Source organism: Myotis daubentonii, chromosome 2, assembly GCF_963259705.1.
Source record: "Myotis daubentonii chromosome 2, mMyoDau2.1, whole genome shotgun sequence".
NCBI classification, from domain to species: Eukaryota; Metazoa; Chordata; class Mammalia; order Chiroptera; family Vespertilionidae; genus Myotis; species Myotis daubentonii.
The window spans coordinates 53773039-53791792 of NC_081841.1; the positions used below are offsets into that span (position 1 = coordinate 53773039).

General features: G+C 41.6%; 1 protein-coding gene across 10 annotated transcripts in view; it reads right to left on the reverse strand.

Moving 5' to 3' along the window:
- ATF7 (activating transcription factor 7) overlaps positions 1-18414 on the reverse strand; it is a 114758-nt gene extending 96344 nt beyond the window's left edge. For 3 of the 10 annotated variants that reach the window (XM_059683053.1, XM_059683050.1, XM_059683048.1), the window contains exon 1: positions 18290-18414. Coding sequence is in view for 2 of the 10 variants with exons in the window: in XM_059683047.1 (XP_059539030.1) it covers positions 17962-18073 (112 nt within the window). In the remaining 8 variants the exon portion in view is untranslated. Of the gene's footprint in view, positions 1-17961; positions 18077-18289 lie in introns of those variants that run through there. The other 7 variants (XM_059683054.1, XM_059683051.1, XM_059683047.1 and 4 more) reach the window with 7 other exon arrangements.
- Positions 18415-18754: the final 340 nt, after the last annotated feature.

Consider the following 18754-nt stretch of genomic DNA (forward strand, 5'->3'; position numbering starts at 1 on the left):
CTAATGTTAATAAGGTGGTCCACTTTCAGTAAGGAATAAAAGCGATATACAATCACACCAAGGGTCTGTTCTTAGGTTCCCAATAACAAAAAGCAGCTGTTGCTAGGTACAAAAAATGAGAAGGGCACATGTACCATAAATATCAAAGATTCATGAAAATCTAGAAGGGGTTCAGACTAGCTTTCACTCATTCATTCAGAAAACATTACTAAGGAACTACTAAGTGCAAGGGAAAGTGGACATAAAAATAAAAAGGCAATAGACCACTGCAAAAAAAAAAAAATCACTCCTCTATCTCAAAGAAACCAGAGCTGGATAGTAAAGTGGTAAAACAGATTTTATTCAGGATTATTGCAGTACGGGAAAAGACATCTCAGTATAAGAACTGGCCTCAATTCCAATACAGCATGGGCAGTGGGAATGCATAGCCAAGCACCAGGGCGAGGGTCGATGGATAGAAAATTACTAAGAGGAGAAGGGAGATTCTGGCTAAATTGACCTTACAGGATTCTTGCTGAAGACAGGCCAGAGTGATCAGACATCACCTGGTGGGTGGTGGAGGATGAAGAACCTGATCAGATATGAGGGTGATCAGATATCCAGGTGGAGAAGCAGTTTTTACTAAAACTGGATTTTACGCCCTAGCCGGTTTGGCTCAGTGGATAGAGCCTCAGCCTGCGAACTGAAGGTTCCATTCCAGTCAAGAGCACATGCCCAGGTTGTGAGCTCAATCCCCAGTAGGGGGCGTGTAGGAGGCAGCCGATCAATGATTCTCTCTCATCACTGATGTTTCTATCTCTCTCTCCTTCTCCCTTCCGCTCTAAAATCAATAAAAATATACTTAAAAAACAAACAAAGGAAACCACTGGATTTTACAAGGAAGTGCATACACAGATGGGCCTAAAAGAAGGTTTAGGAGCCTCATTAAAATTTGGACAGGCAAAGAATTGTTGTCATCTGACACGAAAGATGCCAGGTAAGTAGTAAGAATGATGGCTCAATTTATAAGTTCAATTAGAGGTGATCAGTGCACATATTAGACCCCTTGCTATTTCACCGATTCTTTGTAGTCATTCATCAAATTGTTTTGCTAGCAATTCTAGAGTATAGACTAGAGCACAAAAAAGAGCGGTTAACAGTCTTGGTAAAAAATCTGACAAGGAATAAGTTTGAAACTAATAACCACAATTTACTTTTTAGGCCAAAAAGTAAATTAACTCATCTTAAAATTCATTAATTCACTAAATATTTTCTTCAGTGCCTGCCATATGCTCTAGGCCCCAGAATTCAACAGTGAATGAGACAGGCAAGGTTTCTACCCTCATAGTGCTTATGGTCTAAAAGGAAAAAACAAATATTAAGCCAATAAAATAATTTTAGATTAATAACAAATAATTCTATGAAAGAAATGAAATAGTGGTATGTTAGTGACTAGAAGTGGGCTACTTTGTTTCATGAATAAAAAGGAAATGGCTATATTATTTGTGACCAAAGGGGAATGGGACAGAATACAGAAATCTAGGTTAAAATTCCTGGAAGCCTTTCCTCTTACAACACAGTTGATGTTCAATAAATATTTATTTATTTAATCTAACGGTGATATTCAAGTATACTTTGCTCAAGTATACTTTGAGTTTTTGCAGAAAGCTGTTGGGACCACAATACAACTGCTATGCAGGTATTTATGTATTTAAAGCTATTCATAGAGAAGACATTTTAAACATATATTTACAACTACTTTGTGCCTAAGGCATTTTATGTTACTAGAGGCCCAGTGCACAAATTCGTGCATGGGTGGGGTCCAGCAGATCGAGGCTGGGCCTGTCGGGAGGAGGAGTTGGCGGGAAGTTGGCCAGCGGCCTGGCCCGATTGGGCCCTATCAGGGCCGGGCTGGCTGGAGGAAGGGGCTGTGGGCCATTGGCCAGAGGTCCCTGCCACCGATTGGGGTTGGGGGGCCGATTGGGGGTGGGGCTGGCCATGGGGAGGGGCGGGGGGCCAGCCAGCCCCACCCATGAATGGAGTGGGGGGTGTCGATTGGGGGCCAGCGGCCTGGGGGAGGGGCCATGGGTGGTTGACCGGCTGGCCCTGCCCTTGATGGGGTGGAGGGGCTGATATGGGGTGGGGCCGGGTAGGGGGAGCGGCTGCAGGAGGTTGGTGGGCCGGCCACGCCCCCTATCGGGGTAGGAGTGAGCAATCAAGGGTGGGGCTGGCCAGGGGGAGGGGCTGCAGGCCAATCAGGGTGGTGGGGGCCCATTGGTGGCATGGCCAGCCAGGGGAGAGGGTCTGCAGGAGGTTGGCTGCCCAGCCCCACCCCCTATTGGGGGGGGATGCAATCAGGGGTGGGCCGGCCATGGGGAGGGGCTACGGGCCTATTGTGGTGGGGTGGGCTGATTGGGGCCAGGGCTGGCTGGGGGGAAGGAAGGAGCGTTTGGCTGGCAGCCCGCTCTTGATCGGGATGGGAGAGTCCGATCAGGGGCAGGCCAGCAGGGGGAAGGGCTGCAAGGTTGGCTAGCCGGCCCCAGCCCCTGGCCACAGTGGGCGTGATAGCGACCGGTCGATACAGTTGTTGTTATGACCATTACAGTGGCTGGCTTTTTATCCTATCTAATAAAAGAGAAAAATGGTAATTGGCGTACGACGATACCCTTTTCATTGGCTAATCAGGGCTATATGCAAATTAACTGCCAACTAAGATTGGCAGTTAACTGCCAACAAGATGGCGGTTAATTTGCATATGTAGGCACAATGCAGGGAGGCGAAAGGGAAAGCAGGAAGAAGCCCCCTGCCACTGACAGTGATCGGAAACCCAGGGGGGAGCTAAGAGCTGGGGGGCAGGGCAAAGGCGGCCCCAGGGCCGCCTTTGCCCTGCCCCCCAGCCATGATTGGAGAATCAGGTGCCTTTTCCGCCCTGGCCAGTGATAGCAGGAAGTAGGGGTGGAGCCAGCGATGGGAGCTGGGCACGGTCGAAGCTGGCAGTCCCAGGAGCTAGGGGTCCCTTGCCTGGGCCTAAAGCGGAGCCCACGATCGCGGGGCTGCTGCAGCTGCGGGTCCCCGCTGCCCGGGCCGGACGCCTAGGCCAGAGGTGTTAGGCCTGGGCAGGGGCGGAGCCTGCAACCACGGGGAGCTGGGGGTCCCCTGCCCAGGCCTGACACCTCTGCCGGAGGCCTCAGGCCTGGTCAAGGGGCCGATCCGGTGATTGGTGATCGGAGGGTGATGAGGGTCAACTCCTCTGGCCGAGGCATCAGGCCTGGGCGGGGGGCGGAGCCGGGGATTGGGGGGATATGATGGTCCCCTTGCCCAGGCCTGAAGCCTGGGTCAGAGGCGTCAGGCTTGGGCGAGGGGTGGAGCAAGCGATCAGAGGGAGATGGGGGTCTCCTGCCCAGGCATGATTCCTGGGCCAGAGGCCTCAGGCCTGGGCGGGGGCCAGAGCCAGTGATCGGGGGGAGATGGGGGTCCCCTTTCCAAGCCTGACACCTCTGGCGGAGGCGTCAGGCCTGGGCAAGGGGCCGATCCTGCGATTGGAGGGTGATGAGGATCAACGCCTGAGGGCTCCCAGTATGTGAGAGGGGGCAGGCTGGGCTGAGGGACACTCCCCCGCACACACACACCCAGTGCACGAATTTCGTGCATCGGGCCCCTAGTATATAGATATTCAACCAATTCTGTGCTTTTCTTATAATACAAATACCATGGAGAAAGCTCTATAGATTTTGGTTAGAATGTTAAAAATGGGGAGGAGGTATCTGTAAAGTTAACCCATAATTGCCCCTTGAAAACAAAACCTAGTCCAGAGTTGTTAAACTATCTTTTCAAGTAAAAAAATGCGAATTTAGGATGCAGCAGAAAGGGCAGCTTAATATACAACTTTTGGGAGTACAAATTGGGACAGTAATTCTAGAAAGCAATCTGACAATATTTATATTAAGTGTCTTAAAATGCCTCATATCCTTTGAACAAATCATTCTTCTTTCAGGACTTTATTCTGAAGCTAAAACCAGAAACATATTTATATATTAAAATGTTCATCATAGTCATATTTGTAACAAAAATAAAACAAATTAAATGTTTAAGAAGGGATAAATATAAATTAAGATACTCCCTTACAACAGACTATATTTAAGTTAAGAATGTTTCTGAAAGCTATTTAATGACATTAGAAAATGCTATATACTAAGTGAGGGGAAAGCAGGATATAAAATTACATATGCACCGTAATTTCAAATCTATAAAAAAGCAAACAAAATAATAAACACAGAAAGAGAGAATACTAATATTAAATGTTAATAATGGTTATGAATGGGTAATGGTATTCCAGATTATTTTATTTTCTTCTTTGTACTTCAGTATTTTCAAAGTCTCTACAATGATCACAGGTTGCTTTTAATAAATTTTTAAAATTATAATGTAATCTAATAATAAAAAGGAATGTCAATCTGCATGACTTAAAAACATATGTCTATATGTTTTTTTAAAAGGCCCATATCTCCTACACTGTTTTAAATAACATTTAAAATTTTTTTTTGTTATATGTGTTTTTGAGAGGGAGAGAAAGAGAAACATAATGAAAAAGTAAAACAATGATAGGTTGACTCCTGTTTGTACCCTGAAGGCACCCCAACCATGCTCCTCACCGGGGCACCTGCAACCTGGGAATGTGCCCTGGCCCCAATAGAACCACCACCTCTTGGTGTACAGGGGGACACTCCAACCAACGTAGACACAACAGCCAGGGTTCTGCTAGACTATTTCAAAGCACTAAACAGTATATTTACAAATCGTACAAAGTTGTTCATTCTCTATTACAAAGTAACAGAACCAAATGACAAATTAAGTTCAAAATTGACTACAAAAAAAACTTTCTAAAATTATAAGCGAATAGCTTCATATAGAAATAGACATGGTGGAAATGTAAACATATCGATACACAAGGTAAATTAAGCAGTTCAAGATAATTCCTTTGTTGCCTTCAAGGACCCATTTTCAGAATCCCATGAATGCTCCCTAACAACGAGTATTACTTATAAACACAGAGATTTCTTCAACCATCTATCACAAAGGGAATAAAGAGAGCTGATTACCAAGCTTACCAGGTACTGAATGCCTTTCAGCTCAGCTATAAACAACCTAAAAAATTTAGACAGGCACCCAATCAAAGCTCTATGGGCTCCATTACCTTATGATATTAAAAAGAAATGATACACAAACAAATCTCTTCCAAGAACACAACTCTGGATACCAAGTTTCAAAGTCTAAGATAATTTAGCTGCTGCTAAGCAGAGTACAAACAACTATCTCTCTATACCTCAGCCAACTCAACATTTTATTCACCGTAGAATACTCAGTGCCGCTAGAAAACTGACTTAAACTGCCCTAGCTAGTTTGGCTCAGTGGATAGAGCGTCAGGCTGCGGACTGAAGGATCCTGGGTTTGATTCTGGTCAAGGGCACATGCTCAGGTTGTGGGCTCAATCCCCAGTGTGGGGCATGCAGAAGGCAGCCAATCAATGATTTTGTCTCATCATTGATGTTTATAACTCTCTCTCCCTTCCTCTCTGAAATCAATGTGTTGTTTTTTTTTAAAAACTGACTTAAGGAAGAATCCAATAAACATAAGAACTGTTAGACCATAATGCAGGTTATGTGAACTCCCAGAAAACAAAGGAAGCTCATGTTTTACTAGTAGTAGTTTATTTAGTTATTGAAATCTGTTCCTAAATTCTGGGTCCATTTTCCACTGTATTATTTAGCATAACATCAGTTTACATATATTATTTCATTAGTAGGTAAATCAATGGCACCAAAAGTATTATATAGAAAGCATATATATTACTATAACCTTATACTAATTAGCCTTATTGTTTTATATCGGGTTTTTCTAAAGCATCTTGCTAAGACTTGAAAACTGAGGCAGAGAGCTACAAAAAACAGGCAAAAGATGTGTCAAGAAGTTGAGGTTGGCCTGAGTCCTAAATTACCTGTTCTCACATACCCCAAATAAGATATAAAAATGGACACCACATTTTTTTATAACTCTTTAAAATTGGATGACAATTTGCATATTGTAGACTGACTACTAACTGAATTGTGTATTTCTAAAAGTTTACATACAACAGGTGTCTCCTATATGTTTATAATATAAACAAATGTCCAGAAACATTAATTTGAGGGACTACAAATTCTTGGAGTGTCATTTGTCTAGGACAGTGGTCGGCAAACCGCGGCTCTTTGGCCCCTTGAGTGTGGCTCTTCCACAAAATACCACGTGCGGGCACGCATGTACAGTGCTATTGAAACTTCGTGGCCCATGCGCAGAAGTCGGTTTTCGGCCTGGACAAGTCTATTTTGAAGAAGTGGCGTTAGAAGAAGTGGGGAGTGTCGGTCGGTCTGGTGACGGGAGACGTGGTGCAGACGGGCTGCGGAATACGCAACATGGGGAAGGGGCGCGCGATTCATGCACAAGTTGAGTGAGCCAGTCAGCAGTTTCCTTGTGCAGTGGTTAGTGCTAGTCGCGTCCGCAAATCGCGCATGGGTGACAAAAGATAGACAAAACAAGTATACACGCTGAGTGTGGATGGGAGAGTTGGAAGGGGTCGATCTCAGCGAACATACCTCGATCAGATTGAGGACGTTTTTAGCAAAGGCCAGCTTAGGAGTATCCTAGTTAAGTTAATAACAATATACCTACCTATATAGTTTAAGTTTAAAAAATTTGGCCCTCAAAAGAAATTTCAATCGTTGTACTGTTGATATTTGGCTTTGTTGACTACTGGTCTAGGAAAATGAAATAATGCCCATCGTTTTAAAATTAAGTCCATTTCACTATAATAAACATTGAAAAACACTGATAGGTTGGCTCCCTCTATTTAGACCAGCGGTCGCCAACCGGTGGCCCGTGGACCACTGTGGTCCATGAAGTCCGAAAGGTTGACAACCACTGATTTAGACTATAACTGGGAAATTAATAATCCAGTTATCGTCTAAATAAAGGATTGGCAGGGGAGAACCAAGATGGCGGCGTAAGGCACAGACCTGTGCGTGCTGCCTCCCACAACAACATTGAAACTACCAACTATAAGACAAACAGCTATCATTCAGAACCATGGGAAAGCTGGCCCAGTGGAAGCTCTACAACTGGAAGGAAAGAAAGAAGAGCACTGAGACTGAGTAGAATGAACAGAGGCACCAAGAACAGAGGTACAGAGTCATGCGCCAGGCGGACTGCAACTGGATGCGCGGTTTTTTCCAATCGGAAGGGGTTACAAACTCTCAAATCCACTGAGCTTGTTTGGGGCGGGATTCTGAGGTCCCAGACCACTACGGGGAGAGGCAGGACGGCCTTGCAGCGTGTCGGAGAGCGAGGATGGCTTACTCGTGGAGCTGCTTGCTGGCACTCAGGGACACGGACACGCAGAGTCGCAGAGAGGCGAGGAGTCACGGAGACGCTATTGCTCTTTGCTCCACCCTGGTGATTCCTGGAGACCCCGCCCTACTCAATTTAGATCCCCGCCCAGTCTGTGCCAGTGGCACATAAGGAACCACCTGCGCTTTTGCAGCCTAACCCAACAAACTGTAGATGTCAACTCCTCACATACATAAGGGACACACTCCAGAAGCAGAATCAGGTTCGGAGGAAGCCGGAGCTGGACCCGGCTGGGCCGGCGACATGGAACCGCTGTACCAACAAACGCACAAGCAGGTCCACCAGATCCAGTCTCACATGGGATGCTGGGAGACGGCAGACAAGTAATCTGTGCACTTAGTAGAAAACGAAATCCAAGCAAGCATACCAGATATTCAGCCACCAAGAACGCCTGGAGATTTTGTCCAGCAAGGAGCCGCCCAACGAAAGACAGAATGCCAACCTTCGTGTTGACCAGTTAAAGTATGAGAAACTTCCAGCATCAGTGAAACGCAAGGGAGCAGCAGGAGAGACAGCGAGAGGAGCTTCTGACTCGCACCTTCACCCCCAACATGGGATGCGGCGCCCCCTGCGAGGCTGCGACGGCCCCTGTGAGGCTGAGACGGCCCCTCTGAGGTTGAAACGGCCCCTGTGAGGCTGCGACGGGCCCTGAGAGGCTGAGACGGCCCCTGTGAGGCTGTGACGGCCCCTGTGAAGCTGTGACGGCCCCTGTGAGGCTGCGCCAGCCCCTTAGAAGCCAGGAAAAATACTACATGATCTCACTCATTTATGGATAATAAAGACCATTATAAATTGATGAACAAAAATAGATACAGAGGCAGAGCAGCATTGAACAGACTGTCAAACTACAGTGGGAAGCCTGGGGAGGGTTGCAGGGGTGGTAAGAGATCAACCAAAGGACTTGTATGCATGCATATAAGAATAACCAATGGACACAAGACACTGAGGGGTAGGGGAGGCCGGGGGAATGTCAAGCGGGGGGGGAGGGGGGGGAGGGAGACATATGTAATACTCTTTGTAATACTTTAAACAATAAAACAATAAAAAAAAAGAAAATAATACTGGATATTTACCTAGAGAAATAAAGATAAATATCCATAAAAAAAATCAAAAGAATATTTTGTTACGTAAAAATTACATGAAATTCAAATTTTAGTGTCCATAAATACAATTTTATGGGAACACAGCCACATTTATTCTTTGCAGGCTATCTATGACTACTTTTGTGCTACAGTGGCAGAGTTTAGTAGTTTTAAACAGGGACCTCATGCCTACAAAGCCTAACATATTTACTATCTGGCCTTAGTTGCCAACTACTGGTATTTATACTGTTATTAATTAAAATACATGGTTAATTAAGATATCCCAATTATGACAAATGTTAGAGTGTATATTTTGTTAATAAGGATTTTTATTAACAGCATCCAGGCATGAGCCCTGACTGTGAATAGAACAGTTACCTCCTGGTTCACAGGTCAACGCTCAACCACTGAGCCACACTGGTTGGGCAATAAAAACTTTGATAATGTGACAATTACTAAATTATTTAATTTTTCAAAATTTAGAAATTAGGTTTTCTTAAAATGTGATTAATTTAAATTAACCCTAGCCCTGGCCAGTTTGGCTCAGTGGCTAGAGCATCGGTCTGTAGACTGAAGAGTCACCAGTCCAATTCCAGTCAAGGGTACATGCCCAGGTTGCAAGCTCAATCCTCACTGAGGAGAGTGCAGGAGGCAGCCAATCAATGATTCTCTTTCATCATTGATGTTTCTAACTCTCTCTTCCTCTCTGAAATCAATAAAATATGTTTTAAAAAATAAAGATGTTTTTAAAAAATTAACCCTAGCTCTGAATATTTAGCATATTCACCTAGCACCTCATTAAAAAACAGATTCCTAGGCCTCCTATATTCACTGGGCTTTGGCTTCCAAGACACCCTTTGAGAAGCACTAAAATAGAGAGCTTATATTCCTTCTGTATGGTAAGAAGCTGTATTTTTCAAGTTTGTACTATAAGATAATTCTCAAAGTGAGCTCCAGGGATCCCTATTGATCCCTTTCAGAACGTTCATGGGTGTTTAAATCATACATGGCTAAAGATCTACTTAAAGGGCAAGGCAGGCCAATGCATTTTAAATATGTTTTATTATTATTGTTGTTGATTTTAGAAAGAGAGGAAGGGAGAGATAAAAACATAGATCAGCCGCCTCCTGCACAGCCAGTCCCTCTACTGGGGATCAAATCTGCAACCCAGGCACGTGCCCTGACTGAGAATCAAACCTGGGACCTCTTGGTGCATGGGTCCATGCTCAATCAACTGAGCCACATCTGCCGGGCCCAATACATTTTATATATTTTTATTGATCTCAGAGAGGAAAGAGATAGAAACATCAATGATGAGAGAGAATCACTAATTGGCTGCCCCCTGCACATCCCCTACTGGGGATTGATCCACAACCCAGGCATGTCCAATGCATTTTACTATAACAGAGTATCAAAAGTTCACAGATACAGTTTTTCATTTTACACATCTAACCTTTAACAAACTATCACTTTTCAAGTTTTGGTGTAATATCAAAAAATAAAGACTATCTACAATTATCTGGAAAAGAGCCTTTTCTTTTTCTATTACATATCTGAGCCCACGGTTTCTTCATATACTTCAACCAAAACAACATATCATAACAAACTGAATGCAGAAGCAGATATGAGAATCCTGCTGTTTTCTATTAAGTCAGACATTAAAGAGATTTAAAGCTCTTCCCTTAAATCTTTTGGAAACTATTGTTATTTATGTTATTTTAAAATAAATTTCTATTTTTAAAATTTGTCCACTTTAACTTCTGATATACTAAATATCAATAGATATAACCAAGATAAACAAAAATTCTTTGGAGTCTTCAATTAATTTTTAAGAAGAAAAAGGGGTGGATTCTAGGACAAAAAGAAGTTGGAAACCCACTGCTTTAAGAAATACATAAACAGTAGAGTACCCTGGATTGATCAATCGAAGAGCAGGTTGAAATTAATTTTGAATTTCAGGCTCAGACATGCAGGAACAGGTTTCAAAGAAAGGAGCCAGATTAACTTGACCAAATACTTTTGTAGCAAATGACAAAAAGCAGATGGAAGTGAGAATTAGGCTGAGTCATAACTTAGGCAACACATGGCCAAAGTTTAGAACCTATCAGGAAGCAGCTTCATACAGCCAACTACTTGAGTAGAAGTTTTTATCTCTCTAGGCTTTTGTAGGATTCAAGGAACTATTTTTGAACTATCCTCAGAAAAGTTAATAAAGCAAAAACAAAGAAGCAACCACTTGCTAAAGTGACAGCAGAAAGCAGAGTTAGAAATAGAGAACATCATACCTATGTTTGGCCTCAATATGCATTTTAAAAACAGAAAAATTCCTGGAAATTGGTAAGCTGTCAAAATCTAATGTTGTTTCAGTTTTTTTCCTATCCATTTTCAGATAAAGTAGGATCCCTAAAGCAATAAACCAATACTAATCAACCTTAAAATACCAATCTTTAAAGACAGGTTAGAAATCTTCATGGACTTGCCCTGGCCAGTGTGGCTAGCCCTGGCTGATGTGGCTCATTTGGTTGAACATCGTCCCATGTACCAAAAGGTCACCAGTTCCATTCCTGGTCAGAGCACATGCCTGAGTTGTAGGTTTGATCCCCAATAGGGGAGGGATGCAGGAGGCAGCAGATCAATGTTTTTCACATCAATGTTCTTTTTCCCTATCTCTCTCTCTCCCTTCCTTTCTCTTTAAAATAAATTAAAACATATAAAAAATAAGAGGAAATGGCGCTCAAAGAGACATATTAGTACCAGAAATACCATGCTAAAGAAAACCAACATGGTATTACCCAAGTTTGATAAAGCTTAAATAAACATTACTGGCAAGAAATTTGATGCCAACACAAATCATTTACAGCAATTATATGTCATATTCAATAAATCATCCTCTTTTTATAATATAGTCAGACTTATTCCTATTTCAAAAAGAATGGTTATGCTCTATTTTTATCTGGAAAAAAAAAGTAATTTTTCTACTGCATGAATTTTAAGCCCCAAATAAAATTTGGCTAATTTAGCATATAAGATTCCTTTGTCCACTATGTCAGAAAGAAGCACTATACCATATAATAAGGTATTAGTAAGTAATTCTACTCAAAGAAAGCAAGTTAGATTTTTTGGGAAGGTAGGACTACAATAAAACAGTACTGTTCCCACAGAGGCCCAAGCCACAAGCTCAAAAGTGACTTTTTAAGCTAAATCTTGGTTCCTGTTAGACTTTCATAAATTGATATTTATTAAGGATAAGTGCAGTATTGAATAGAAAAGAGAAACTTTTTGCACAGTTGGGTTTCAAATGTATGAGAACACTTAGGATTAAAATTACCCAAAGATGAAAAAAAACTAACAAAGTTAAATTCATGTGTTTGTAATGAGTTTTGTTTCCTAATAAGTGTCCTTATATTCCTCATAAGACTAATGCAGTAACTCACCTTTGGTTTAGTTGGGACTCTTTCCTAGATGTCTGCCTACAAGGTTTTAGAAATTAGATAAATTTATCTTTTCATAAAACCTTTCCTGAGTTGTAACACTTCATCCTTCCTTTCCAAAGAAGCCATACAGTATGTTTACTTTCAAACTGAACTGAATTTTCTTTCATTACAGAAAGACAGTGAGTGAGTATATTCAGATTTTAAAGGTTTCTAAACAAAAGGACAAACAAGTGAAGGAAAGGAAGCCAAATACTATGATTTAACAGAAAAACAACATTCTTTCAACAGAAAGTGTCCACCAAGGAAATTCTAAAGAGAAAATGTCATAATAAAATATTTTAAGACATGAAACGATCCAATGCAAAATATTTGTTGTTGGTGTTGACTTTTTGTTTTGTTTTTTGGCTTAAGAGTTATTATTTATTGCTATTTATGTTCCTTACTTTTTGTTTATCCATTCCCACTGGGTCAGTAGAACCATTTTAATTTTATTTTCTTTACAGTCCATTTTTCTTCTTGATTCTTCAATAGTAAGTTCCCTGAGATGAGCTTCTATTTATGAATGTTTGGACTGGAAAGGACCTTGAGAGATCATCATGTCCATCCCTCTACTTTCCAGGAGACTTCATAACTGAACAATCTCAGATGGATGAGAAGGTATCAAAAGAAAATGCAGCCGAAACCGGTTTGGCTCAGTGGATAGAGCGTCGGCCTGCGGACTGAGGGGTCCCGGGTTCGATTCCGGTCAGGGGCATGTGCCTGGGTTGTGGGCACTTCCCCAGTGGGGGATGTGCAGGAGGCAGCTGATCAGGCAGCTGATCGATGTTTCTCTCTCATCGATGTTTCTGGCTCTCTATCTCTCTCTCTTCCTCTCTGTAAAAAAATCAATAAAATATATTTTTAAAAAAGAAAGAAAATGTAAAGCATTCCCTAACAGCATGTTACTTTATTCCACATGAACACTTACACTCACAATTTGCAATTTTCTAAAAACGAAAGTAAAAATTAAAACCCCCAAAGAGGAAGGTGCTTTAACAATGCATTTATCAGCTAAATTACTCAAACATAAATTCAACTATCAGGTCTAAAATTAACACACAGAAAAGTTGATGGCTGCCAACATAAAGTCTTAGTCCCTAAAGATGTCTTCTGATGTGCTATTTTATTTGTAGTACCATTTCTCTTACAGCACATACTGTGACAAATACAGACCACCACACCAATAAATTATATAATTATAAATGGCAATTACATGTATGTGTATATATGTGTATTTTTTACAGGTGGTACAAGTTTTTATTCCAAACAGAAAATGAAAAGTTAGGTCTAAATTGGAGATGTCAACATTATGGAAAACCATAATACAACTGTTATGTGGACAATAGTTTAATTCTTTAATATGTAACTTAAAATGTTCAGGGAATAGCATTTTGTCCTAAAATAGTTTCTAAAACAGAATTTCATCTGATGACAAAAAGCATACAATTATAAAGAAACACTGCTAATTATTCTATATTAATTTAAACAAAAAAAGGAAGCAGAACCAGAAGTCTTGGAAATTGGGGGAAAACATACTTGAAAAAAATAGGGGGCAGGGAAGGTAGAGTCCAGAAATTATAGACTGATGAAATACTGTTCACCAAGAAGATTATAAAATGAATTATTAAGTAGATGGCTTTAAACAACTGGCAAGTAATGCAGTGATCTATAAACATTAGCATAAGATGGCAAAATAGTAACTCATGTCTAACTTCATTTTCTTTTTTTAACAGGGTCTCTAGCCAAGAAGCTCAGGTATATGCCCAGAAATAGAATATATTTAGATTACAACAGGACAACTCCTACTACTTCAGAAGAAATACTGGTTAGGTGATAAAACAGTAGGTGGATTCATAAATGAATTTTATCCAAAAGACTGATTAATGGATTAATATCAACCTATTGATAGTATGCTGATGTTAAAGCATTGCTTCACCCTTATATATTTTACCAGTGCCCTAAAACAAAAACTTAGGTGTTAGGACATCTGTAATACTGTCAACAATAAAAAATAAATTAACGCCGTAGCCGGTTTGGCTCAGCGGATAGAGCGTCGGCCTGCGGACTGAAAGGTCCCAGGTTCGATTCCGGTCAAGGACATGTGCCTTGGTTGCGGGCACATCCCCAGTATGAGGTGTGCAGGAGGCGGCTGGTCAATGTTTCTCTCTCATCGATGTTTCTGACTCTCTATCCCTCTCCCTTCCTCTCTGTAAAAAAATCAATAAAATATATTTTTAAAAAATAAAATAAATTAAGAAAACACATACCATAGGAGTCATGTTTATCACATTTATCTATCGATACAAAAATGTGAGGAATGCCCAAGAGGCTAAATAAAATTATCAAGCTAAAACAATAAACCAAAACCAACAAGATGACAGTTACTGGGATCAATGTAAAGTCTTCAATTACATTTAAAAAATCAATTACACACTCAGGTGGCATGGCTCAGTGGTTGAGCATCGACCTATGAACCAGAAGGTCACGGTTTGATTCCAGATCAGAGCATATGCCCAGGTTGCTGGCTCAATCTCCAGTTGGGAGCATGCAGGAGGCAGTCAATCAATGATTCTCTCTCATCATTGATGTTTCTATTTCTTTCTCCCTCTCCCTTCCTCTCTGAAATCAATAAAAAAAATATTTTTTTTTAAATCAATTATACAAATTAATGTGATCTTAGGCTTTAAAAATAGAGGTATAGAGTTCAATTTTAAAAAGAGGCCACTCTCCCCTGTACTTTTCCTGATCACATATCTTAGATGTTATATTCAGACCTAGACAAGAAGCCCTAAAAACTTAGGCAACTAAGTTCATGAGGAGCCTGAACTTTATTAAAAATGTCATTTAAGGAATAGCTGAAAGACCTTGGGATATTTATCCCAGTAACAGAAGCCTAACAAGACATAACTGTCATCAATATTTGAAGGACTGCCATGCTGACAAAGAATTAGGTTTATTTATTGTAGCTTGAGATGGCAGAATTAAAGAGCTTCCGCACAATGTAAAGAATGTTCTAAAAGTAGAGTTCCAAAATGGAACAGGGAATCTGTGAAGTGGGGATCTTTGTCCTATAGCATTCGGAAGGTAAAAGGCTATGCTGCAGGCATTCCAAATATGATGGCTTTTCACATTTCATGAATATACTTAATCCCAAAATAAGTCTGTTAAGAGGAAGGAAGGCACCGTTGAAAAATGAGAAACTTAAAACTGCTTTCTTTCACATGTTTCTAAAGAAATGGAAAACTTTTCATGAACTCTAAAATCAGTACCATTTTCAGAGAAACCAACAACAAAAGAAATTAATGCTTCTTCTTTTTAAATGAATACTGCATTTGTTTTTCTTAAAGAAACATCTGCACCTTAACTTTAGTTTATCAAGAAATAAGGGACAATTATACTCCAGCCTGCCAACTAGTCCCACAAAGAGAGTTGTCTTTATTAGATATTTATATGGCAATGCTATTTGCTCCACCCAAAACTTCCTCACAAGGAGAAGGCTCCTCCTTATCAGACGTGGATAGGAGGCTGCTGTAACATTGACTCCCTCCTACTGCAGCCTAGGAAAAACTCAGTCTTGACATGCACAAAACAATAACTTGTGAGAACTTCAGAGCAGCTGTGTTCAGACAGAGCCAGGGACTTTACTTGAGGCAAAGTAGCAGCTTAAGAATTTGTTAAAAAAACGATTTCCATTTTGGGTTGAAAGTAGGGAGAGGAAAAAGAAAGGAGATACAGTAATGATATCCATTAATATTTAAAATCCATAATAAAGAAAAATGCTTACTAATTACAACACTGGAACTATCATGGGATGGTACCTTTGATTCACAAATTTAAGAATGAGCACTCTCTAACTTTCTGCTAACACTAATGGGAAATGGGAAAAACAAATCTTGCATTTAACAGTGCCCACGTCAAAGCCATCACAAATTCTAGGATGGAAGACTAAAACAAGGGGCTTTGCTATTTTGTTGGATATTTTTGTGTGCTATCGCCAGGCAAACTGCGAAAATGTCTGAATCTCTAATAGTAATGTTCTGAATGCGAAACACTGGAACCAAATTCGGTTAAGTAATGCTGAAGGATCAGTAATCAACTGGTCTCAGTGCTGTATGGGCAACTTCCTGGCCAAGAGAAAAAGCTTCAAATGGTAGCTGAAAACCAAAGGTTAATACAAAACAACATACTCTGATTTCTCTTCACATAACAGCTTTAACAGTATTTCAGCTATTAATTTGCTTCTCAAAAGTAAAAGATGACACCATAGCTGGTTTAGCTCAGTGGATAGAACATAGGCCTGGGGACTGAAGAGTCTCAGGTTCGATTCCAGTCAAGGGCACATGCACAGGTTGTGGGCTCAATCCCTAGTAGGAGGCAGCCGATCAATGATTTTCTCATCACTGATATTTCTAACTCTCTGTCCCTCTCCCCTCCTCGCTGAAATCAATAAAAATATTTTTTTAAAAAAGTAAAAGGAGAAGAGAAGGAATGCAAAAGATAAATATATGTATTAATAAAGTAGTTATTAGTCCAATTGGCTATATTAGTCCAATTCATCATTAAATAATACACAACTATCAAACAAAGAGCAAAGGCTTGTCATTATTGTGTATAGAATTAAGAACTGGTAAGACTACTTAGTATAGCTGCCAAACTTTTCAGTTTCTTTCCTTACAGACATGTTACATTTCGTAATAGTCTCCACTTACCTTACATCCTCCATGTTTAAGTACAAATTGTGTTTGATTTCCCCAACCCTTGCCCTAAGATATAATGACATATATTTAGCTTCTGAGTCTGGACACAAAGGAAGAAACTGAAATTCTTCACTTTCCTGAAATATGTGTCCATTTTATTTACAGCATTTAAAAATATATCACATAAGCTAATTAAAACTGCAACCATCCATTTAACAATTCTTAAAGAATATGAATAGGTGAGACATATTTAACAAAACAAACTTCAGTTTAGTATATTTCTCTGTGCTTAGAAAACCTATAAAGACTGATGTCTCTGCAGAAATTACTTACACTATTGCAAAGTTTTTAAACATAGGGATCAAGTGGGCTTGCGGAGAAAACTGTGCACACTCCCACAAACCTTCACTTATGACACAACCTTCAGAAATACTAAAACACCCACTAAGCAGAAAACAAACTTTTAAAGTTAGGAAAGTAGCAACATGGGAATTTGGGTAGGAGGTGCTCTGGGTAGTAAACACCCTCGTCAGAGAACATAAACAAGCAATTCGAGCAACAGTAACTCCTTCTGGGACTCCGACTTGGACTGCTTCCGTCCCAGGCCCCCACCCCCGAGTTAGGAAGAGATTAAATGTGGGAACAGTTAGAGAGGGAAAAAGGAAATCAGAGTAGAAGTGATGAAAGTGTTCTTTTTTTCTTATCCTTCTCAACCCCTATCCAGCATTCTTGCAGGCTGATCACCAGACTGGATGTCATACCCACCCAAAGCCCTAAAACAGTACCCAAGTCTTTTCTGATACCTACATTCAAAACCTGTATACATCAGCCGTCTCCTTTCCAAACACCTCTGGAGTCCCCCATACCCTTCTCAAAGTGCAGTCTTTGGGCTACCAAGCCCACCACTATGTAAGTCTTCGTCAACTCATTCACTTAATTTTTTCCAAATCGATACTTTTCCTGATACCATGTCCCTGATATTCTTCTTGATAATTCAATCGAAATGCCATGCTTCTCATTTCCAATGACTAAACCCTATCTATCTTTGCAGGCTCACTTACTGCCATGTTTTCACCTACTCATCCCTACCTTCTGCCTATTACCTCCAGCTTCTTCCAATGCCAAGTCCCTAACCCCACTCTTTCAGAAGCCAGTTTAGCACCCCTCCCCTTTCTCCCATTCCACCCCAACCCCAGGATCCTTCCCGCAGGCTACACTACTACACTTCCAATCCCTCAGGATTCAACTCCCCTCTTCTTGCCACGCCCTGTGCCCCCCGGGGCTACTTACCCCCAAGTTCTCCCCACACTTCAGGCCTCTGGCCCCGCCTTCCCCCCCAAAGGAAGGAGGCGGGAGGAGGGAAAGAGGGGCGGCACTCCGCAAGGTAAAGACGATCTCCCATTAGTGCTTATCGCCGCCAATCTTACTTCCTTCTCTCTTATTGGCCAGCGTTAGCCCATGCCCCACCCTCTTCCTCAGACAGGGCCCGGCCACCGCCTCAGCGCCCCCGTCCAACACACCTAGGAGGGGAGACCCCGGCCTGGGAGACTGGGACTGGTCAGGGTTGAAGGAGAGACTCTCGTCCCATCATGGGCTAGTTAATGTTAACAGGACTCACCCGCTGGCAGCTCCGTCGCCTCCCGCCCGCCCGCGCTCGGTCCCACAATCTGTCTCCAGCTCCTTCTTCCCCCCCTCAGCGGAGCTGATACTTTCCTCTCGTCCGGCCAGGCGCGCTCATCTCTCGCGAGATAGAGGGGTGGGGGGGGGGGGGGGGGTGGAGGAAGGGCGAGATCCGAAGGGCCTGAATTGGAAAGGGGCCGAGGGGCGGGGCTCCGGGAAGATGTAGGGGCCAGGCTTCTGGTGGGCAGGTCTGGGGAGCGAGGCTGAACGAGTTCGGGACGCACAGATCATACGTGTCCGGTTGCGAAACGTAGGGGGAAAGGAAACGAAAAAGGAATCCTTACAGGTGCCTGGAGTAGTGGAGACCCAAAAAGTGAAGTAAATATTCTAGGGAATGAGATTATTCCAAAGGAACGCATTTTAAAAACCGAGACAAGATTATACCTGAATAAAGCTGTTAAAA